The 25,387-nt window shown below is 45.5% G+C and overlaps 1 protein-coding gene across 1 annotated transcript in view; it reads right to left on the bottom strand.

The window, feature by feature from the left end:
• LOC121536311 (5-hydroxytryptamine receptor 2A-like) overlaps window positions 1-25,387 on the bottom strand; it is a 51,715-nt gene that overhangs the window by 2,447 nt on the left and 23,881 nt on the right. Inside the window, exon 2 of the mRNA XM_041843583.1 lies at window positions 18,310-18,510. Coding sequence (XP_041699517.1) covers window positions 18,310-18,510 — 201 coding nt within the window. The remainder of the gene's footprint in view (window positions 1-18,309; window positions 18,511-25,387) is intronic.

The following is a 25,387-nucleotide window of genomic DNA, read 5'->3' as shown; positions in this document are numbered from 1 at the left end:
ATTTGCAAGTATACTGAACAAAAATATAAACGCAACATGCCACCATTTCAAAGATTTGACTGAGTTACAGTTCATATGAGGAAATCAGTCAATTGAAATAAATTCATCAGGCCCTAATCTATGGATTTGACTGGGAATACAGACAATGCATCTGCTGGTCACAGATATCTTTACAAAAATGGGCCTTAGGATCTCGTCACGGTATTTTTGTGCATTCAAATTGCCAGCGATAAAATGCAATTGTGTTTGTAGTCCGTAGCTTATGCCTGCCCATACCATAACCCCACTGCCTCCATGGGGCGCTCTGTTTACAACGTTGACATCAGCAAACCACTCGCCCACACGGCGCAATACACGTGGTCTGCAGTTGTGATGCCGGTTGGACGTACTGCCACATTCTCTAAAACGATGTTGGAGGCGGCCTATGGTAGAAATGAACATTCAATTCTCTGGCAACAGCTTTGGTGGACATTCCTGCAGTCAGCATGCCAATTGCACGCTCCCTCAAAACTTGAGACATCTGTGGCATTGTATTGTGTTACAAAACTGCACATTTTAGAGTGACCTTTTATTGTCCCCATCACAAGGGGCATCGTTGTAATGATCATGCTGTTGAATCTGCTTCTTGATATGCCACACTTGTCAGTTGGATGGATTATCTTGGCAAATGTTCAGAGAAATAAGCTTTTTGTGCGTATGGAACATTTCTGGGATCTTTTATTTACAGCTCATGAAACATGGGACCAACACTCTACATGTTGCTTTTATATTTTTGTTCAGTGTACATTAGCATATTTCTCAAATTCTGTCTGGTCTGGCATCCTGATCTGAAGGAATTAAATAGTCCCTCGTTTTATTACACATTCATGACTTTGCTTGGAAGAAGGATGAGACTTAAACTCAGGAGTCATTTTCGGGGTTAGGGTGGGTTATACGTCCTAAACGACTGCTCTGAAATGACTATTTCCTTGCTCTTCCTCTCTGGGCCTATGAAAGCTATGTTCTCCTGGTAGGTTGGGGTAGTGTTGGGTTATTATTGTAGACTATACACACACACACACACACACACACACACACACACACACACTACACTGACACTCTCACACAAAACCCACACACATTCACTACATACGCACAAACACTTTCACACTCATCATATGCTGCTGCTACTCTGTTCTTGATTTTACTCATATTATTATAAATCCTGATGCCTAGTCACTTTACCCTGCCTTCATGTACATATCTACCTCAAATACGTCATACACTTGCACATTGATCTGGTACTGGTACTCCCTGTTTCTAGCTTAATTATTGTGTATTTTATTCCTCTTGTGTTACTATTTAAATGTTTTATTTATATATTTTTTAAACTCTGCATTGTAGGGAAGGGCTTGTAAGAAAGTATTTCACAGTAAAGTCTACCACCGTTGTATTCGGCACATTTGACAAATACAATTTGATTCGATTTTCTGACAAGGCTCCAGTTAGTATTTTTATTGTCATATTTAGGAGGCCAAAAATCCATCATCATGCCTGTATACCCAGAATCCAGAAATAATCAAAAGATACGTTTTGTCTGCGTTTTTATTCGCCCTGGTGACCTCCTCCCACTTGGCACACACTGGTTAAATCAATGTTGTTTCCACGTAATTTTAATGAAATTACCTGGAACCAACGTGGAATAGATGTTGAATTGACGTCTGTGCCCAGTGGGCCCCATCTAAAGATATACAGTGCATTTGGAAAGTATTCAGACCCCTTCCCTTTTTCCACATTTTGTTACGTTACAGCCTTATTCTAAAATTGATTACATTGTTTTTTCCCCTCATCAATCTACACACAATACCCCATAATGACAAATCAGAAACAGGTTTTTTGAAAATGTATTAAAAATACAAATGGAAATATTACATTTACATAAGTATTCAGACCCTTTACTCAGTACTTTGTTGAAGCACCTTTGGCAGCGATTACAGCCTCGAGTCGTCTTGGGGACTTTCTCCAATTATTTTTTATTTTTTAAAATTCATTTAGCAGACGCTCTTATCCAGAGCGACTTACAGTTAGTGAGTGCATACATTTTCATACTGGCCCCCCGTGGGAATCGAACCCACAACCCTGGCGTTGCAAACGCCATGCTCTACCAACTGAGCTACACGGGACTACATGTGATCTTCTCTGCAGATCCTCTCAAGTTCTGTCAGGTTGGTTGGGAAGCGTCGCTGCACAGCTATTTTCAGGTCTCTCCAGAGATGTTCGATTGGGTTAAAGTCCAGGCTCTGGCTGGCCACTCAAACTCCAAGCGGGCCGTCATATGCCTTTTACTGAGGAGTGGCTTCCATCTGGCCACTCTACCACAAAGGCCTGATTGGTGGAGTGCTGCAGAGATGGTTGTCCTTCTTGGAGGTTCTCCCATCTCCACCGAGGAACTCTGGAGCTCTGTCAGAGTGACCATCAGGTTCTTGGTCACCTCCCTGACCAAGGCCCTTCTCCCCCGATTCCTCAGTTTGGCCGGGTGGCCAGCTCTAGGAAGAGTCTTGGTGGTTCCAAACTTCTTCCATTTAACAGTGATGGAGTCCACTGTGTTCTTGGGTACCTTCAATGCTGCAGAAATGTTTTGGTACCCTTCCCCAGATCTGTGCCTCGACACAATCGTGTCTCGGAGCTCTACGGACAATTCCTTCGACCTCATGGCTTGGTTTTTGCTCTGACATGCACTGTCAACTGTGGGACCTTATATAGACAGGTGTGTGCCTTTCCAAATCATGTCCAATAAATTACATTTACCACAGGTGGACTCTAATCAAGTTGTAGAAACATTTCAAGGATGATCAATGGAAACAGGATGCACCTGAGCTCAATTTCGAGTCTCATAGCAAAGGGTCTGAATACTTATGTAAGTAAAGTATTTCAGTTTTTTATTTTTGTTATAAATTAGCAAAAGGTTCTAAAAACTAGTTTTTTGCTTCGTCATTATGGGTATTGTGTGTAGATTGATGACGAAAAAAAAATATTGTATCGATTTTAGAATAAGGCTGTAACTGGAAAAAGGGAAGGGGTCTGAATACATTCCGAATGCACTATATAGAGGGGGTTGAGACTAAAAGGAGAGAGAAAGCTGAAGTTTTTCTTCGAGTGTCATGAGCACTCTCTCTCCCTGGTAGCAACATTAATTGCATTCAATTATCTTCCACTCTGCTCACCTCCCTCTCTCTACTCAGCCTAACTAGCTCCACCTGCCCTGCTCTGCTCTTGTTACCTGGCCAGCTGCACTGCATTTCCCACTCACCATCCTCACCTTGCCTCACTCTGTTCTAATTACTCTGCCAGCTGAACTGCATTTCCCCACTACCTCTCCCAGTATATCAAGCCCTGTTTTTCAGCCAAGCCCTGTCAGATCGTCTTCAAACCCGGACCAGTAACCTGCCTGTCTGCGCTCTGACTCCTGTTTGTGATACCGATCCTTTCTTGACTGCCTCCTTGTTCTACTGCCCCGTCTATCCCAACCTGTCTTCTGGACCTCGACTACTCTCCGATCTTCAGCCCCTCCGGTAACTCGTTTCTGCCTTCTGTCTCTCACCACGATATTTGCCCAGCCCTGATCTGTACTTCTGCCTGCCATTCATATTGCTGTTGTGTGTGTGTGTTCCCCCAGGTCTCCGACCACCAGATGAGCGTGCCCAGACGTTTCACCACCCTCAGCCCGATACGCCGCTCCATCACTGGGGAACACACACACTAAGCACTTGGACTGGACACCCCGGACATTTGGTGACCCCCGGAGCACAGGTACCCACAGGAGGACCCTGAAAGACCCCTGACACCCCTGGGACTCCTCTTCCCGCCTGTAACCTTGAATAAAGAACTCTGAATTTGAACTTGCGCTCTTGGGTCCTCTTCTGTTCTTGACAGAACGATCTGACCATCATGGACCCAGCGCACTCCCTGACCACGATGGAGGAAGAGCCAGAGAGGACTGCCCTACAGCGACTGGAACGCTCTGAGGGAGACATAAATCGGATGGCTGGCGACATCGCTTCCCTTCTCCAGCTATTCAACCAGCAGCAACAACAGTTCCAACTGCAGCAACAACAGCTAGCCCAAGCCCTGCAACTACTCTCAAGCCCGGCTACTCCACCTGCACCCCCCTGGTCCTTTTGTTCCTGTACCACCGATACTCCTTCATCCCTCCGCTGGAGGTCCCAATGCTGCAGGCCCGGCAGTGCTGCCACCAGATCCCCACGCTCCTGAACCAAGGATTGGGAACCCGGAACGTTTTGATGGCAACCAGAAGCAAGTAAGACCATTCTTGAGCAGCTGCCGAATCCAGTTTGCACTACAGCCCAGGACTTTCTCAACAGAGGGAGCCAAGGTGGGGTATGTCATCACACATCTCACCGGTCGAGCTCGGTTGTGGGGAACGGCGGAATTCGACCGGCAAACCCCAGCCTGTGCCTCCTTCAGTGCCTTTGAGGAGGAGATGTTAAAGGTCTTTGACCTAGGCTCGCCAACAGCCGAAGCGTCACAAGCTCTGCTCACCATCCGTCAGGGCAATCGGACAGTGGCAGACTTCTCCATTGACTTTCGTACCCTGGCCAGTCAAAGCTCGTTTAACCCAGAGGCACTGGTGCAAGCCTTCCTCCATAGCCTGGCGGACTATATCAAGGACGAGCTTGTTTCCCATGACCCGTCCTCAACGCTTGATGCCGCCATTGACCTTGCCGTTCGCATTGACCGCCGTATACAGACCCGGAGGAGGGAGAAGGGCCGTCTCAGTCAACCTGCCATCCGTACTCGGGTCGATACCGCTTCTGTCCAGCCCCTGCCTGTCAAGTCCCATAGCCAACTCAATCAGCCTGAGCCCATGGAGATTGGCCGTGCCTCTCTGACTCCCGAGGAGCGTCGGGCGCCGTCTAAGCTCCAACCTTTGCCTCTACTGTGGTGGCGAGAATCACCGTGTCGCTACTTGTCCGGCAAAAGCCGCAGCTCACCAGGTGTAGGGGAGATCCGGGTGAGCTCAACAAGCCTTCAGTCTCCCTCCATCCGAAAGACCCTGCTTCATCTCCGCCTTCAGCTTTCTGACAAGACTCATACATTGGCCGCCCTTGTGGATTCCGGGAGCCGAAGCAAACATCATGGACCCTGAGCTTGCACAGCAACTGGGCGTGAACCATCATCAACTGACACAACCCATTCCTGCACGAGCCCTGGATGGGCATCATCTTGGCACTGTCACTCATATCTCCGCCCCTGTGACAATCCTGCTGTCAGGAAACCACCAGGAGTCCATCCAGTTTCACCTCCTACACTCACCTGGCCAACCACTCATTCTTGGATACCCGTGGCTCCGTCAGCACAACCCCCACATCGACTGGGAGACAGGAACAGTCCGTGAGTGGGGAAGGAGTTGTCACCAGACCTGTTTAAGGGGGGCCACCCTGCCCGTTCACCGGGAAGGATCTAGCGCTACCTCCGACATATCCAATGTTCCGGCCTGTTACCACAGCCTGAAAGAGGTGTTCAACAAATCCAAGGCGACATCTCTACCCCCACACAGACCCTATGACTGCGCGATTGATCTCCTGCCTGGCACAGCACCTCCCAAGGGTCGTCTGTATTCACTGTCAGCCCCGGAAAGAAAGGCCATGGAGGACTACATTAATGACTCTCTTGCCTCCGGGATAATTAGGACCGTCGTCTTCCCCCGCAGGAGCGGGATTCTTCTTTGTCGGCAAGAAGGACGGTTCTCTTCGTCCCATGCATAGATTACCGGGGTCTGAACGACATCACGGTTAAGAATCGCTACCCACTGCCCTTACTTTCGTCTGCCTTCGAACTGCTGCAGGGAGCCACTGTATTCACTAAGCTGGACCTTCGCAATGCCTACCATCTGGTGCGGATGAGGGAGGGAGACGAATGGAAGACAGCGTTCAACACACCAACCGGCCACTATGAATATCTCGTCATGCCCTTCGGCCTCACCAATGCCCCAGCAGTTTTTCAAGCCCTAGTGAATGATATCCTCAGGGACATGCTAAATACGTTCGTATTTGTGTACCTTGACGATATTTTAATATTCTCAAAGACTCTGTCAGAACACACGCACTTCACGTCCGGTTGGTCCTGCGCCGCCTGCTGGAGAACTCTCTTTTCGTGAAGGCAGAGAAGTGCGAGTTCCATGCCAAGACCGTTTCATTCCTGGGGTATGTGGTGACCGAGGGCAGCATTCAGATGGATCTCACGAAGGTGTCGGCTGTCACTTCCTGGCCAGTTCCTGAGTCTCGGAAGAAGTTGCAACAGTTCCTGGGCTTTGCCAACTTTTATAGGAGATTCATCAGAAACTATAGCACAGTGGCTGCACCCCTCACGGCGCTAACCAGCACTAAACAACCGTACCAATGGACATCAGCTGCTGATAAGGCCTTCAATATCCTCAAGACATGTTTCACTTCTGCTCCCATCCTCCAGATGCCAGATGCAGCAAGGCAGTTTGTGGTGGAGGTAGATGCTTCGGACGTGGGAGTGGGTGCAGTGCTTTCTCAAAGAGCAGCTGAGGATGGCAAGATGCACCCCTGTGCCTTCTACTCCCGTCGGCTAACCCCTGCCGAATGCAACTACGACATTGGGAACCGCGAGCTGTTGGCTGTCAAGCTCGCCCTTGAAGAATGGCGGCACTGGTTAGAGGGGTCAAAGGAACCATTCGTAGTGTGGACAGACCACAAGAACCTGGAGTATATCCAAACAGCCAGGAGGCTGAACTCCCGTCAACAGCGGTGGTCTCTGTTCTTTACGCGCTTCAATTTCACGCTCTCCTACCGCCCGGGATCTCGCAACATCAAACCTGATGCTCTTTCCCGGATGTTTCAGAAGGACGAGACCACCGCCATGACAGCTCCCATTCTTCCCAGCCACTTGGTCGTAGCGGCCCTCACCTGGGAGATCGAGAAGCAGGTCATGGAGGCTCTTCGGGACCAGCCAGGTCCAAGCACCAGCGCCCCCAACCGTCTGTTTGTTCCAGCAAATCTCAGGTCACCTGTGATTCAGTGGGGGCACGAATCCCGTCTGGCCTGTCATCCCGGCATCACTCGCACCCTTCATCTGGTCCGCCAGCGGTTCTGGTGGCGGGGGATGAGACGGGATGTCCGAGAATTCATCCGAGCTTGTCCCACTTGTAACCGAAACAAGACTCCCAACCAGCCTCCTGCTGGGTTGCTGCAACCCCTACTCATACCCAAGAGGCCCTGGTCCCACGTTTCACTGGACTTTGTTACGGGCCTTCCGCCCTCTGACGGACACACAGTCATCCTTACCATTGTTGACCGCTTTAGTAAGATGACCCACTTCGTGCCCCTTCCCAAACTACCCTCTGCTAAAGAGACCTCCCAGGTGGTCCTGGAACATGTGTTTCGTATCCATGGCCTACCCCAGGATATAGTGTCAGACCGGGGCCCGCAATTCTCAGCAACCTTTTGGAAGGAGTTCTGTCATCTCCTTGGGGCCACCGCCAGCCTATCGTCTGGATTCCACCCGCAGTCAAACGGCCAGACTGAACGCATGAACCAGGAGCTGGAGAAGGCACTGAGGTGTGTGGCTTCCCAAAATCCCCGGGCCTGGGCTCAACACCTGCTCTGGGTGGAATATGCCCATAATTCACTCACCAGTTCCTCCACCGGGCTCTCCCCCTTTCAGTGTGTCTACGGGTATCAACCTCCACTGTTTGCCAGCCAGGAGGCGGATGCCACCTGTCCGTCTGCTCTTGCGTATGCCCGCCGCTGCCGCCGCACTCTGGGCCCAGGCTCGCACTGTGCTCCTGAAGTCTGGAACCAGCTACGCCGTCGGTGCCAACCGACGGAGGACCCCAGCACCTACTTACCGGGTTGGTCAGAAGGTCTGGCTGTCTGCCCGGGATCTGCCGCTGCGGGTTGTATCACGAAAGCTGGCCCCTCGCTTCATTGGTCCTTTTCCTGTGCAGAAAGTCATCAGTCCAACGGCGGTCCGACTTCAGTTGCCCGCTTCCATGCGGGTCCACCCCACCTTCCACGTCTCCAAGGTCAAGCCGGTCCATGAAAGTCCCCTGGTCCCTGCAGCTCCGGCGCCACCTCCTCCGCGCCTCGTAGATGGCGGTCCTGTCTTCACCGTCCGGCGGCTGCTCCGCTCTAGGCGAAGGGGTAGGGGTCTCCAGTACCTCGTTGATTGGGAGGGATATGGTCCAGAGGAGAGGACCTGGATCCCGGCCAGGAGGATAGTGGACCGGACCCTTATCACTGACTTCCACCGACTACATCCTGATCAGCCTGCAATCCGTAGGGGCCGTCCAAGAGGGGTTCCTAGCCGTCCGGCCCGCCCTGCTCCTGTCTCAGTGCCTGTCCTGTCTCCCGACCGTGACCCTCCAGCTCCTTCTGAGGATGAGGAGATTCACTCGGACCGCTCGGAGGAGTTCTGACCCGCCGCCTGCTCCCCTCCACCCTCCCGGCATGATGTTGTTCTTGGGACTTCTGGGGCCGTCCCTTGGAGGGGGGTCCTGTCATGAGCACTCTCTCTCCCTGGTAGCAACATTAATTGCATTCAATTATCTTCCACTCTGCTCACCTCCCTCTCTCTACTCAGCCTAACTAGCTCCACCTGCCCTGCTCTGCTCTTGTTACCTGGCCAGCTGCACTGCATTTCCCACTCACCATCCTCACCTTGCCTCACTCTGTTCTAATTACTCTGCCAGCTGAACTGCATTTCCCCACTACCTCTCCCAGTATATCAAGCCCTGTTTTTCAGCCAAGCCCTGTCAGATCGTCTTCAAACCCGGACCAGTAACCTGCCTGTCTGCGCTCTGACTCCTGTTTGTGATACCGATCCTTTCTTGACTGCCTCCTTGTTCTACTGCCCCGTCTATCCCAACCTGTCTTCTGGACCTCGACTACTCTCCGATCTTCAGCCCCTCCGGTAACTCGTTTCTGCCTTCTGTCTCTCACCACGATATTTGCCCAGCCCTGATCTGTACTTCTGCCTGCCATTCATATTGCTGTTGTGTGTGTGTGTTCCCCCAGGTCTCCGACCACCAGATGAGCGTGCCCAGACGTTTCACCACCCTCAGCCCGATACGCCGCTCCATCACTGGGGAACACACACACTAAGCACTTGGACTGGACACCCCCGGACATTTGGTGACCCCCGGAGCACAGGTACCCACAGGAGGACCCTGAAAGACCCCTGACACCCCTGGGACTCCTCTTCCCGCCTGTAACCTTGAATAAAGAACTCTGAATTTGAACTTGCGCTCTTGGGTCCTCTTCTGTTCTTGACATCGAGTTGGTCTTTTCTTAACCAGGGAGGGAATGTCATGAACTATTTTTGGCTGACTTAGAGAAAGAGTTAGTTTTTCTGTAGCTACTGCGTTTGTTGAAATCCAGGGCATGTTTAAAGGATGAACCAAGACATACCTGAAATGCAGAAAAGCAATCGCGTCAAGAGCACTTTGGAAATTCAGGAAGTTGAGAAAGAGACATCTGCTTGTGTGGGTTGGGATGTGGAGGCAGCTGACATATAGTCAAGACAATCTTCTGCTATCCAGATGGCCATGGAACCCTGAATCAATCATATAACTCAAGTCCAACATTTCATCATATAATGTGTATTAACATCATATATGATGTTAATATTCCTTCTACTCTGTTGTTATCCCCCCCCATCACGTATCTTTACTCCATTCCTCCCTAGTATTAAAGGTTGTTTGGACTAGCTTCACGTTGCCCTGGGTGTGTGTTAAGTGTTTTCTGTAGAGCAGAGCAGCAGTACATCCAGCCCAGCAGTTGGAGACCGACCAAAGAACACATACCTGATCCAGACATCTCAACCATCTCTGCCATGTTTCCACACTAACACGTCCACACCAGAACCACAGATACAAAGAGCTCCGGGTTGGAGAACACACTAGACTCAGACCTAGGATCAGTTCACCCTTCCCAAAACATGAGCTTAACCCCAGGAAGAACAATAAATCCTAAACTGACCTTAGGTCAGTATCTCTGCTCTGTAGGAGCAATTTGCTCCTACTCCAATAAACACAGCTCAGCTAATTATATCTCCATATTTGCCCCCAAAAATGTGTGCCAGTTTCATTAACATGGAACTGTTGATGCCAACATGTACATTGTTACGGCTTTGGTTATTGCGTGTTTCTTTGTTTGAGGAAACTATAGCTCAGTTTGTCTGAAGGGAGAGAAATAGCTCCGGGGGAGGCCTTCAGTCTCTGTCTTTCAGACCAACACTGAGGCACAATACATTACAGAGATACAGGAAGCTGTAGGAAGCTCCTTAATGATTCAATGGGAAAGAAAATGACTGCTGGTTTCAAAGACCAAATAGTAGTATTATTTAATTGAGCTTGGCGGTCTTACAAAAGTTATCTTGTTTGACATGAAAAGTTAATAACGTCCTGGTCATGGCCCAGGAACTTTCCTTGGTCATGGCGGGGTGAGGTGGGTGTGAGTGTGTGGACTCGTGCATATGAGTTTGTTAGAGCGTAATGTGTGTACGTACAGTATTTGTTATGTGTACAGGATGAGGTGTGTGTGTACGTGTAGATGTGTATGTGTGGGGTTTTGTAAGGTCTTCAGCGATATCTCTCTGTGGTAGCAGTCTTGTGCAATAGGCTGGGCAGTAGCAGCACTGTGTTCCAGGGTTTGTTTAACAGCATACATTATCTCAGTTCTGTGTAACATCACAGAGTGGGGGATGAGACATAACATGTAGATAAGCAGCAGTGACATACATCATCTTATTTAATTTGCAGGCAGCAGCGTATCATATTATAGCGCTCTGCCTGGGACCTGGAACCTGTGGAATGGTGAGTCATATCGGGAGTTAATTCCTCCCAACGTTGTGTGTTGTCTCTCTCTGCTTCCCTGGTTCTATGTGACATTGTCCCTCCCTGCCTCCCTGGGTCTCTACACAGCATGACTGGATCATTAGTGGTTGTATTGAGGCATTGGTTGAGGCAATAGAAAGGAGCCACACAAGTCATTGACTACAGCTCAGCGTTCAACACCATAGTGCCCTCCAAGCTCATCACTAAGCTAAGGACCCTGGGACTGAACGCCTCCCTCTGCAACTGGATCCTGGACTTCCTGACTGGATGTCCGCATGTGGTGAGGTTAGGCAACAACACATCTGCCACGCTGACCCTCAACACGGGGGCCCCTCAGGGGTGTGTGCTTAGTCCCCTCCTGTACTCCCTGTTCACCCACGACTGCGTGGCCGTGCACAACTCCAACACCATCATTAAGTTTTCTGATGACATGACGGTGGTAGGCCTGATCAGCCTATATGGAGGAGGTCAGAGATCTGGCAGTGTGGGGCCAGGACAACAACCTCTCCCTCAATGTCAGCAAGACAAAGGAGCTGATCGTGGACTACAGGAAACGGAGTGCCGAGCACACATATCGACAGGGCTTAAGTGGAGCGGGTGTCCACATCACTAAGGACCTGTCATGGTCCAAATACACCAGCACAGTCGTGAAGAGGGCACGACAATGCCTCTTACCCCTCAGGAGGCTGAAAAGATTTGGCATGGGCCCTCAGATCCTCAAAAAGTTCTACACTTGCACCTTTGAGAGCATCTTGCCTGGCTGCATCACCACTTGGTATGGCAACTGCTTGGCATCTGACCGCAAGGCGCTACAGAGGGTAGTGCATATTTTTTGTCACTGGCCTACACACAATACCCCATAATGTCAAAGAGGAATTATGTTTATTGAAAATTCCCCAATTAATTAGAAATGAAAAGCTGAAATCTCTCCATTCAATATGTACTCTACCCCTTTGTGATGGCAAGCCTAAATAAATAAACATTTGCTTAACAAGTCGTCACATGATAAGTTGCATGGACTCACTGTGTGCAATAATGGTGTTTAACATGATTTTTTGAATGACTACATTATCTCTGTACCCCACACATACAATTATCTGTAAGGTCCCTCAGTCGAGCAGTGAATTTCAAACACAGATTCAACCACAAAGACCAGGGAGTTTTCAATGCCCCGCAATGAAGGGCACCTATTGGTAGATGGGTACAAAAAAACTGACATTGAATATCCCTTTGAGCATGGTGAAGTTATTAATTACATTTTTGGATGATGTATTAATACACCCAGTCACTGCAAAGATACAGTCGTCCTTCCTAACTCACTTGCTGCTCAGGGATTTTACCATGAGGCCAATGGTGACTTTAGAACAGTTACATACTGTAGTTTAATGGCTGTGATAGGAGAAAACTGAGGATGGATCAACAACATTGTAGTTACTCCACAATAGTAACCTAAATGACAGAGTGAAAAGAAGGAAGCCTGTACAGAATAAAACTATTCCAAAACATGCATTCTGTTTGAAACAAGGCACTAAAGTAATACTGCAAAAATTGTGGCAAAGCAATTAACCTTTTCAATACAAAGTGTTATGTTTGGGGCAAATTTTCAAGCATAGTGGTGGCTGCATCATGCCATGGGTATGCTTGTAATCATTAAGGACTGGGGAGTTTTTCAGGATAAAAAAGAAACGGAATGTAGCTAAGCACTGGCAAAATCCCAGAGGAAAACCTGGTTCAGTCTGCTTTCCACCAGACACTGGGAGATTAATTTACCTTTCAGCAGGACAATAACCTAAAACACAAGGTCAAATCTACACTGGAGTTCTTACCACAAAGACAGTGAATGTTTCTGAGTGCTGAGTTACAGTTTTGACTTAAATCTGCTTGAAAATCTATGACAAGACCTGAAAATGGTTGTCTAGCAATGATCAACAACCAATTTGATAGAGCTTTAAGAATTTTGAAAAGAATAATGGGCAAATGTTGCACAATCCAGGTGTGGAAAGCTCTTAGAGACTTACCCAGAAAGACTCACAGCTGAATCGCTGCCAATGGTGCTTTTATTAATACCTGTTTTACTTTTCTATTATTTCTCTATTTTCTTTCTCTCTGCATTGTTGGGAAGGGCCCGTAAGTAAGCATTTCACTGTTACTCCACACCTGTTGTTTTGCGATGCATGTGATGAATAACATTTTATTTGAAGTCTGACAGGCAGTTGTCATGATGAGAGCTGATCGACCCTCTAATATTCTCATGTCAATAATTTTTGGTTAAACAAATTTACATCTGGTTATTTGGACCCTAAAAGTTGGTTGATGAAACAACTACAGCAGGGCATGTCTCATTTTAGCTGCAGCTTTAGCTTCGCGACAGAAATACTTGGGTGTGCCGACTTCACTTAACAGAAATGACTCGTACTGTTCTGTGCTAAGTCTAACGCCTTGATGTACCAGGCTGCATTAGTGGCTCATTATTTCATTTTCATGCTAGGCCATTGACTTGATCAGCTGGATATCAACTAGGCCATTAAGTCCTGATTGTTCAGTCGCCTTGACTCTTACATAAAAATATTTTGACCTTGAAACTTAAATTACAGCTGTTTAAGAGTCATTCGCCTTCTTTCATTCCCTCGTTCACTGCCTCCCTCCCTCCTCCAGCGGTACAATGTGGGGGTGTTTGACAAAGACTAGTTTCTAAATATTTTTTCTATAAAGATCTCAGAAATTCAGTATAACTACTTAACATTTCCTGTCTCCTTATGCAAGGAATTAAAACAGTTTTCATGGGCACACACATCTAAAATAATGTATGCGATTGCAAATACGAATGCTTCTAACCGAAAGAGTCACCTTACCTTGATACTTAAAACCTAAATCGATACTGTCATGAACGTGGTTCTTCAATAATTATGCATAATACTTGTTGGATGTGCATTTGGTGTCGAGCTGTTAAATTACACCGTGGTGCTTCACCACACATAATCTGATTCAGGAAGGAATTTTCGGAATGATAGTCAAGTGACAACAGCTGTTGTGATAGTGCATGCGATGCAACCACACTGGAAAAAACATTTTTGCGAGGAATGTCCAGAATATTTTGTATCATTCGTTACACCAGTGAAGCCTGGATCCACGTTGGATCTAATATCCCTAGCGAATTGAAGTTGATAATCTGTTGTTGTCTGCTTGATTTCAGAAGTAGTGCGTGGGTAACCCCCCCCCCCAAAAAAAATGTGTTTTGCCATATTACAACCTACACTGTATGTGTCATGATAATTGCGTTGTTTGCTGTTAATTCATATACCTCGTGATATATAGGCCTAAAGGCCGAGACAATAAGAAGACAGTGGCAGAATAAATTCAACCACACCTTTGTTTTATCACAAAACCGGATAGCAACCTCTGTCTGTTGAAGTCCACGACGCATATTGCATGTAACAGAAAGTTACATAACCTACAGCATGGTTAAGCAAGTTAATGTTTCCGACATTTTTGGACCACTAAACAACTATTGATTTAGAACCACAGAGAGTTACTGCAAGTTGCAAAGAAAACAGGAGCTGCCTCCACTATTCCAGCACCATTTCAACTTCAACATTATCAAATCACCTCTGCTTAGTCTAATACACTGACAACTAAAAGATAACAAAAACAATTTAGTCCAATCAACATAAGCTAAATATGATGTGGCTGTCCATGGTTCTGATTTCTGTGTGTGCGTGCACGTTCGTGCACGTTCGTGCAAGTAGAAAACACGTTGACTCACCCTACTTGTAGAGAAACGCCAATGCCATCCTCTTCTCTTTCATGTTGATGAAATGGTCTATCACTCTGTCATACAGTACACACTTTTATTTTGTGTTGTCCTAGGCTACCTGGCTAAAATGCTTGCTCGCTAACCTAACTTCCATTCATGGGCAACGTTAGCTATTAACATTAGCCTTCTACATCTAGCTACTGTACATATTGAACTTCCATCCTCTCAGGCCAGGGGCACAACAATGTATGACTTAATGGTTGGATCAGAATCGCTGTTATAATCATTGGCCAGTACGGAGAATGAAGTAAAACCACAAGTCCAAATCCCTATCTCCATCCATGGCTAATTTAGGAAAGGGCCAATTTTAGCAACTGGAGGACAACAACACAAGGAGATGAAAAAATTCAAGTTGTTTCTGTTAATGACATATTCTCTCAAAGCGATTTGATAGGAGAGACAACTTTTTCTTTGTTGCCAAGACCATTCATAGTTGAGCTCGCTCAGTTTAGCTCAACGCTGATTTTTATACTTTTTTTGGTAAAGGGAGGCCAAATGCTCGCTGGCTTCCCTTGTATTCAATGCTACGGTGGCAAGGAAAATTATGAAACACAGAGATTATTTGATGGTTTTCTATTTATATTTTTGGTAATTTTGGGGGGGAAATATAAATTATTTGATGGTTTCTTTTTTTTTTTTTGTGATTTTTTTGGGGAAGCCTGGCTTCCCTTGGTGACCTTGAATACACATCACTGCTTGATTTACAGCAGGGTCTTGTTAGAGTTAACAGAGAAAGCATCAAGATAATGAGTTCGGATTGGACACAGAGTCTACTGTGCGCGATTGTGTAGGATAGACTATCTTGCGCAACACCCAACGGTATTCCTAATAATTATTCTGGATATAGTGACAACAACTTACATAGCCTAGTGGGCTTTTTCACAATATAATCGGGTAATGAAATAACATGACAAATACATTTGTTTCCATGTTACAACTGAAATGTTAAACGAGACAAGCATTTCTGTATAGAACTTTGTGACATCTGCTGATGTAAAAAGGTTTTATGAATACATTTGATTGAAATATGATTGACTACTTGGATTAGAATTTGGAGCTCAGAAATTCAAGTACTGAAATAGGCCTACCTTGAAAATCTGACATTTCCTCAATTTGGTACTTGAAAGTCCTTGTCATTATTGTGGCCAATTTATAAGTTATCCTGCTCCCATATAATTATACAGTGGGGAAAGAAAGTATTTAGTCAGCCACCAATTGTGCAAGTTCTCCCACTTAAAAAGATGAGAGAGGCCTGTAATTTTCATCATAGGTACACGTCAACTATGACAGACAAAATGAGAATTTTTTTTCTCCAGAAAATCACATTGTAGGATTTTTTATGAATTTATTTGCAAATTATGGTGGAAAATAAGTATTTGGTCAATAACAAAAGTTTCTCAATACTTTGTTATATACCCTTTGTTGGCAATGACACAGGTCAAACATTTTCTGTAAGTCTTCACAAGGTTTTCACACACTGTTGCTGGTATTTTGGCCCATTTCTCCATGCAGATCTCCTCTAGAGCAGTGATGTTTTGGGGCTGTCGCTGGGCAACACAGACTTTCAACTCCCTCCAAAGATTTTCTATGGGGTTGAGATCTGGAGACTGGCTAGGCTACTCCAGGACCTTGAAATGCTTCTTACGAAGCCACTCCTTCGTTGCCCGGGCGGTGTGTTTGGGATCATTGTCATGCTGAAAGACCCAGCCACGTTTCATCTTCAATGCCCTTGCTGATGGAAGGAGGTTTTCACTCAAAATCTCACGATACATGGCCCCATTCATTCTTTCCTTTAAACGGATCAGTCGTCCTGGTCCCTTTGCAGAAAAACAGCCCCAAAGCATGATGTTTCCACCCCCATGCTTCACAGTAGGTATGGTGTTCTTTGGATGCAACTCAGCATTCTTTGTCCTCCAAACACGACGAGTTGAGTTTTTACCAAAAAGTTATATTTTGGTTTCATCTGACCATATGACATTCTCCCAATCCTCTTCTGGATCATCCAAATGCACTCTAGCAAACTTCAGACGGGCCTGGACATGTACTGGCTTAAGCAGGGGGACACGTCTGGCACTGCAGGATTTGAGTCCCTGGCGGCGTAGTGTGTTACTGATGGTAGGCTTTGTTACTTTGGTCCCAGCTCTCTGCAGGTCATTCACTAGGTCCCCCCGTGTGGTTCTGGCATTTTTGCTCACCGTTCTTGTGATCATTTTGACCCCACGGGGTGAGATCTTGCGTGGAGCCCCAGATCGAGGGAGATTATCAGTGGTCTTGTATGTCTTCCATTTCCTAATAATTGCTCCCACAGTTGATTTCTTCAAACCAAGCTGCTTACCTATTGCAAATTCAGTATTCCCAGCCTGGTGCAGGTCTACAATTTTGTTTCTGGTGTCCTTTGACAGCTCTTTGGTCTTGGCCATAGTGGAGTTTGGAGTGTGACTGTTTGAGGTTGTGGACAGGTGTCTTTTATACTGATAACATGTTCAAACAGGTGCTATTAATACAGGTAATGAGTGGAGGACAGAGGAGCCTCTTAAAGAAGAAGTTACAGGTCTGTGAGAGCCTGAAATCTTGCTTGTTTGTAGGTGACCAAATACTTATTTTCCACCATAGTTTGCAAATAAATTCATTAAAAATCCTACAATGTGATTTTCTGGAGAACAAAATTCTCAATTTGTCTGTCATAGTTGACGTGTACCTATGATGAAAATTACAGGCCTCTCTCATCTTTTTAAGTGGGAGAACTTGCACAATTTGTAGCTGACTAAATACATTTTTTCCCCACTGTACATTATTTCATTTTTTATCCGTTTTTGTGAGAGTTGTGGCCACTTTCGTTTGTGTCCGCAGCTTCAATTGAAGAGTGTTGCGCAACTCTGTTGCGTTAAAACCACATGCGGTTATTATGACGACAACATCTAATGTTGGCTTCAACTTGGCTTTCCATACAAATCCTTCCATTAAAAAGGAACCTGGTTTTTGGTAACTTTCTCATGATAAAGACAGCGATAGTGAGATTCATGCTACCACTATTCATGGATTTATTATGTGTGCCTGCGTCGGCCATATAGGCTACAGAAAAATCACCATGCAGCCAATCTATTTAGTCAGGCAATGTCCACATTATTCTCACATATTTTAGAATGGAGTAATAATTTGAAAATCAATGCATTGGCAAGGCCTAAAAAAGTAATTATTCTTAGTGGTAATGGCCTCCCTACTTTCTGGCCTTTTTGGCCTAAATGCATTATTCTTAAAGTAGTAATGGGGGGTGTTTATAAATTATATAATTGTATAACATTGAGGTCTGTGAAAATTACAATTAAGTGCTTGAAAAAGTCCCTGAATTTGACTTGCCAATGTCTGTATGGATAGTCCTACGCCTATGTTGTTGTATAGGTGGAGTTATGGGGCAATTAGCAAATATTCACTTTTATTCCTCTAAGTACACAAAATCTTTTTTTTATTTTTGTTTCAAACCATTTTGAAAGGTTTATCCCAATGTCACCCATTGGCCCCATTATTTATAGAAAGACCCACATGCTCTCTCTTCCTCTCTCTCTCTTCCATCTCTTTCCCTCTCTCTCTAAAGCAAGAGGGCGGCATATACTTGTGCAGTCTTCCAGTCTCTTACCCACAGAGATGGTCCAGACAGCCATGATCTTGAGGCGGGCCTTGGTTCGGGAGTTGAAGCGGCTGTGGTGGAGGGGGTTCCTGATGGCGATGTAGCGGTCCAGAGAGATGGCACACAGGTGCATGATGGAGGCTGTGGAGAACAGCACGTCCAGGTAGATCCAGATAGGGCACAGGTCCGAAGGCAGGGGCCACCAGTGGTCTGTAGGGGAGACACAGGGAAAACGCAATGAACTCTGGGAAATGTTTTTTTGCGGAGGTACCTTTTTTTTTACAGAGGGAATTAAATACCAATTACAGTAAGCCTGTCTTGTAATGGGAATACCAGTTACAGTAAGCCTGTCTTGTAATGGGAATACCAGTTACACGATATATGTGAGACTTTTAGCACCTACCACATTTGTTTTTATGGAATTGGTGTTGGTTGTAAAACGCATTTGCAGAGACAGTGAAGTTTTTACAGAGTTGTTGGGTAGTAATAGCCACTAAAAAGCTTCTTATGAGGTGACCAAAACACATAAAATAGAATGACTCAGATGCGTGGAACACCTCCAAACCCTCTAAAACATAGTTTGTGTCTGAGGTTCACACACAGCGCAAATCAGCCTTTCTCAGAATGTGCAAGGTAGTTTAGAGAGGCCCCTGTGCCCCATCTTTTGAGAACCTGTAGCTACATCCCCCATACAGACAGGACTAAATACAACCTCCAAATGAAAATAATGCACAGTAAAAGTGCAGAATAAAGACCGGGCAGTAGAATTGGATAGTCTGATGCATGTTCCTAATGCTGAGTTGGGACACATCCCCACACCAGGCCAACACAAATATACTGCCTGGATAATAAGCTGGAGATAGGGAATGTCACTGTTGGCATCCACAGTCAGACGTGGCAGTTACACTGTTTCTCCATTCTCCAATTTATCCTCCTCTATTTCTCTCTCTCTGTTGGGAGGTCACAGACTCCCTCTCTCCTGAAGGAGAGCCTTACGTAAAGCCTGTTTATTTGGACTCTTTGACTGATCGTCACAGACTGACAGCCCTATATCTCTCTCTTTCTCTTCCTTCCTCTCTATCTCTGTCTTTCTCTTCCTTTTCTCTCTCTTCCTCTCTCTCTCTCTCTCTCTCTCTCTCTCTCTCTCTCTTTCTCTCCCTAGCTATCTGTCCATCACACTTCATCACTCTTTCTCACTTCTCTCTTTCCTCTCCCATGGAGGTGGAAAAGGATTAGACCTCCAGCAATGCTAATGCCTCTTTCTACGTCTTTTTTTATCAGCAACTCTCTCTCACCTCTCTCTCTCTCTTTCTTTCTCTCTCCCTCTCTCTCCCTCTCCCTCTCTTACCTCTCTCTCTCACCTCTCTGAGGTGGAAAGTCATTAGACCTCAAGCCGTCCCAGCATGCATTTCTCTGTGGTATAAGATATTTTGGTCTGCCGTAATGGATGGAGGGAAGGGGGAAGAAAATGGACCCAGTCTATGTTAGGATCTTATAATGATGATGATGTGCCACCTGTGGCCTGTATAGTGTGGTACATTCCCTTATGCCGGGCATAAACTACACGTTTTTGCCGTCCCAGACAAATTTTCATGATCGGGGTGAAATCCTATGAATTCGGGCTAAGATCAGTACGTCGGGACTCGCGTAGTTTGAGCGGGTCAAGGACGAACCGATGATGGCTGTTCCGTTCTCCAGACCCCTGTCAGATGTCCTGTGTGCATCTTGTAGTATGAGCAGTGCTGCAACGTGATTGTGCAAGGACTGCTGCCAATAGCCAATGAGCACTCAGTATGTGAGACCAAAACAATGACGGCGAAGAGGAAAGCAACAAAAACACGCACCGTGTGGACCGAGTTGATGGAAGACAGATTGGTCAAGCTGTGGAGAGAAATCCGGTGCCCCAGATTTTGCTCTTTTTAGACCATTCCATTGGTCCTTAAGTGAAATCTCGTCCCACCCGGGGCACCGGGCCATGCAAAACGAACTCCACCAATAGTACATCTGTGTCCTACCATGACAGAAACCAAAAATATAATTTCATATTATCATGATTATTTTATACATATTCTGCACCTCTGTCTCTTTTTTTATGTTTCTGCACATAATAATGTGTACACTAATAAAGCAGCTTACTGTTTGCGTGTCTGCATTTTTTTCCTACAACAACCGAGAAACACAAGGCAGGATCAACTAGGGAATCATCGTGTCATGTGAGCACCCACGTACTGGGGTTGTGGATGGACGGAATGAAAGATTTGGGAAAATGCGAGCAAGTTAAGATTTTAGAAGTTGTGTAGTGTATGCCCAGCATTAGTCTCTAAGCAGAGCCTGCCTGAGTTAGCTCCATCCCACCCTGTAGGATTTAGCCTAAATTAGTCTTTCTGTCCTGCAGCCAGAGAAGCAGAGAGCCTAATGATGCTGGTCTAAGGCCAGGCAGAGCAGCCACAGTGAATTACCCTTCAATGCTTTTCGCTGAGTGACCAATAACCCCAGTGAAAAGAAGTCTGCTGAAAAGGGACCTATTTTCACTCCTTCTTTTCAAAAAGTCAAAAGCACTTGACACTGAAGCATTTCACAGGTCCGGCAGAGAAGTGCACACGCTCGTCTGAACACCCTAAGAAAGAGGACAAGTCGGGTTAAGTTATCATTTTTTATGCTTGTCCGCCTGTTGTACCCAAAGGGGTAAAAGCGGGAAACAAAACAATATTGACTGACGGAAGCAGAGCAGAGACTTCAGAGGCAGGGAATCCAGGGAAGCAGACTTTATCCACAAGGGAGGCTGTATATTTTCATACAGATATTGGCAGGGGCATCAATCTGGGCACTGGAGATAAATGAAATAGCTTTTCTCCTCAAACTCGCTGACAGCTTCAGGCTTGCTTGCCTTACGCCTGACGAAAGCTGGATTTGTGTTTCCTACCAAACAGAGAGCAGGGTGGAGGGAGAGATAGAGGGAGAGAGTGGTAGAGAAAGGGAAAGAGGACGAGTAAAAGATAAAGTGAGAGGAGAGGGGCATAGATGGAGAGAAAACAGAGAGATGGAGAGCTAGAGACCTGCATGACCACAAAGTGTATACACCAAGTCTTTCATCAACGACTCAGACATAAAGAGTCTCTCCAGAGACCGCTAAAGGATTTGTTCTGTTATGTGGACCCAACCAGCATAGAGAAATCTGAACAGGGTTTTTCTCTCTAACCCTGTCTAATTTACTTCCTCAAGGCTGCCATACTGTATGTCAGTGGTGAATTGTAAATAGTGTATTTCTAACGTGTTTCTCTCTAATCTCTCTTTCTCTCTCTCCCTTTCTCCCCCTCCTCCTCCTCTCTCTCTCTACCTCTCTAGGTCTACATCAAAGAAATTCTATAAGGTGCTCCTCACACTCATTACCATACAGAATGAGTCTGACTTTATAAAGCCTAAATCTCTCCACGAACACGTGAAATAAACTAATTGACATGAAAGCTCACAGAACTCTACTCCACCAGGGCCAATACAATGGGGTAAAAACCTTGACACAATGACAGGTTATTCCAACATAATGTCTGTGTGCTGACAAAACCAATCCTGTATATTAGCTGGAAGATTGTGATTCTTATTCAGAACAGCAGGAGGCCTGCTCCTTTTGAGAAGATTACATTCACAGTTATTACATTCTGTTCAGAACCTAGAAACACACCCAGACCATGTGAGTGTGTGTATGATGTTGGATCCTGTGGGCTGAATCCAAACTTGAGATGCGTGGGCGTAACTTAAACCCTTTGTAAATGATGCATGGAAACTCAAATTCAATTCAAATCACTGTAACCTCGCAGATTTCATTTAACTTACATGTTGAACATGAGGTCTGATGGGGCGAAAAGTCTAACCATCTCTTCCTTCTTGCACTCTGTATCAGACATGTCTTATGATTTTCACCAATTCAGGCCAGTTAAGGGACAGATCAAAATTTACTGGGGGGTACAAAATAGAGGAGTGTTGTCAAACAATTTGTTTTGCTTTGGGGATGGTTGTGTGTTTTTTTATTGGGCGCAGGGTAGTGTGTTTTTTCCCTGGTTTACATTTGCTCTTCTGCTCTTATTTTCCCTATAAACAATGGCTTGACTTACTTTTGATATTACCCTAATAAAGTTTAGAAACATTTGTGAAGGTTTGGTATGGTGTGGCTATTATTAAGCTTTAGCTACTGCAGGCCTTTGATATGAAGGCAGTACGCCCCGACGCTCCAACTGACTCCGACAGTTGAACTTGAGGTGAGGAAGATTGTTTCAGGCCTACCAGAGTTACTCCTATAATCTAACAATATAATGCTTATCTTTATATATACAAATATTCTGATAGAAAATTAACAAATTAGCATCCTTCTGTACTTCTATATCTGTATAGCAGACACAGTAGCCATCTGCCATAAAGAAATGCATGTCGGTGTTGTAGCATGCCATCGGCATATTTCTATCTCTCTGGGGTTTGGCCTAAGCTTCTCTTCCTTTATATAGGCTATATATATTTATTCAAATGTAATATCATACAGTGGACACCTAAGCTTATAGGCCTATGCATGCAATGCCCTGATACATGTAGTGCTCAAATCTCTGACAACTGAACCGTGGGTGGACAATTATTGTTTTAGGAAAGTAGCCTTAAAACCAATAAAAAAATAGGCTATAAAGGTTTGCATATGCTACACATCGAAACACAAGGAATGGTGTTTTTGTAATTTGTTATATGCTGTTTTTAAGGACACGTAAATGTGGCTCACTTGGCCAATATCCCTCATTTATTGATGGTGCTGGCTGCGCCAGGTCTGATCTGAATGCATATGGGTGTCCGGTAAATTTCTCAAATGTCTGGTACATTAAAATCTTCCTTGTCATGTTGTCCGGTGCTAAATTTTCCTAAAGGAAACTCTGAAATGGCATATTGTTTTTATGAAGATTTTAGAATATTCGCATGAAAATCTGTCGCGAATTGGATGGAAACCTAGCTAGTCAAGTGTAATTTTGATTATGCCTGCACATCATGGTTCACCAGCAGCCCCAAACATCTAAAGAATAAGCTACCAGCCAAACAAGCTTGTAAGAATTGTACTTAAACTCCCCCCTCATACTCATCTGGAGGTTGAGCATTTTTTCGTCTCTATCTCTGTAATGTGTCTGTATCAATGTAATTGTATATGTACAGTGCATTCGGAAAGTATTCAGACGTTGACTTTTTCCACATTTTGTTACGTTACAGCCTTATTCTAAAATGTATATAAAAAACGTTACAAAATAATCCATCTACACACAATACTCCATAATGACAAAGCGAAAACAGGCTTTTAGAAATGTTTGCAAATGTATAAAAAAAAAAAAACATATACCTTATTTACATACAGTATTCAGACCCTTTGCTATGAGACTCAGAATTGGGCTGAGGTGCGTCCTGTTTCCATTGATCATCCTTGAGATGTTTCTACAGCTTAATTTGAGTCCACCTGTGGTAAATTCAATTGATTGGACATGATTTGGAAAGGCACACACCTATCTATATAAGGTCCCACATTTGACAGTGCATGCCAGAGCAAAAACCAAGCCATGAGGTCGAAGGAATTGTCAGTAGAGCTCGGAGACAGGATTGTGCTAAGGCATAGATCTGGGGAAGGGTACCAAAACATTTCTGCAGCATTGAAGGTCCCCAAGAACACAGTAGCCTCCATCATTCTTAAATGGAAGAAGTTTGGAACCACCAAGACTCTTCCTAGAGTTGGCCACCCGGCCAAACTGAGCAATCGGGAGAGAAGGGCCTTGGTCAGGGAGGTGACCAAGAACCCGATGGTCACTCTGACAGAGCTCCAGAGTTCCTCTGTGGAGATGGGAGAACCTTCCAGAAGGACAACCATCTCTGCAGCGCTCTACCAATCAGGCCTTTATGGTAGAGTGGCCAGACGGAAGCCACTCCTCAGTAAAAGGCACATGACAGCCCGCTTGGAGTTTGCCAAAGGCACCTGAAGGACTCTCAGACCATGCCAAGTTAGTTTTGCTTAAATTCAACATCTCAGACCATGCCAAGCGTCACGTTCGGAGGAAACCTGGCACCATCCCTACGGTGAAGCATGGTGGTGGCAGAATCAATCTGTGGGGATGTTTTTCAGTGGTAGGGACTGGGAGACTAGTCAGGATCGAGGGAAAGATGAACGGAGCAAAGTACAGAGAGATCCTTGATGAAAACCTGCTCCAGAGCTCTCAGGACCTCAGACTGGGGCGAAGGTTCACCTTCCAACACGACAACAACCCTAAGCACACAGCCAAGACAACGCAGGGGTGGCTTCGGGACAAGTCTCTGAATGTCCTTGAGTGGCCCAGCCAGAGCCCGTTCTTGAACCCGATCGAACATCTCTGGAGAGCCTTGAAAATAGCTGTGCTGCGATGCTCCCCATCCAACCTGACAGTGTTTGAGAGGATCTGCAGAGAAGAATGGGAGAAACTTCCCAAATACATGTGTGTCAAGCTTGTAGCGTCATACCCAAGAAGGCTCGAGGCTGTAATCGCTGCCAAAGGTGCTTCAACAAAGTACTGAGTAAAGGGTCTGAGTACTTATGTAAATGTGATATTTCAGTTATTTTATATGTAATAAATTAGCAAAAATGTCTAAAAACCTGTTTTTGCTTTGTCATTATGGGGTATTGTGTGTAGATTGATGAGGGGAAAATTTTTTTATAATCAGTTTTAGAATAAGGTTGTAACTTAACAAAATGTGGAGAAAGTCAATGGGTATGAATACTTTCCAAATGCACTGTATCATCTCATTATCAGCTGGTAACTTTGTTATTGTGACAAAATTTGCTTCAGCATAGCCTATAGGCTACAGTAATAATAGGCCTAATATATACAGTATGAATGAACGTCTAATTTACACATCTCCATCTTTCTTCACTGGTCCCTTTTGCAAGTTCAGTATTATGGCTAGTGCTATCGGCTTTCGGGGGTCACCTATTTATTTTTTAATTGTAAAGATCATAATTTTTTAATTGCAGCTGCAGAATTTTTTAACCGCATCATCTTCGAATGCTGTTGCTTTAAATCAGTGCGCATGTGGGCACACACTG

The sequence above is a fragment of the Coregonus clupeaformis genome, chromosome 23 (assembly GCF_020615455.1).
Source record: "Coregonus clupeaformis isolate EN_2021a chromosome 23, ASM2061545v1, whole genome shotgun sequence".
Taxonomy (NCBI): domain Eukaryota; kingdom Metazoa; phylum Chordata; class Actinopteri; order Salmoniformes; family Salmonidae; genus Coregonus; species Coregonus clupeaformis.
Note: the sequence above shows the minus strand (reverse complement) of the source record. Positions and strands in the feature narration are given on the sequence as shown.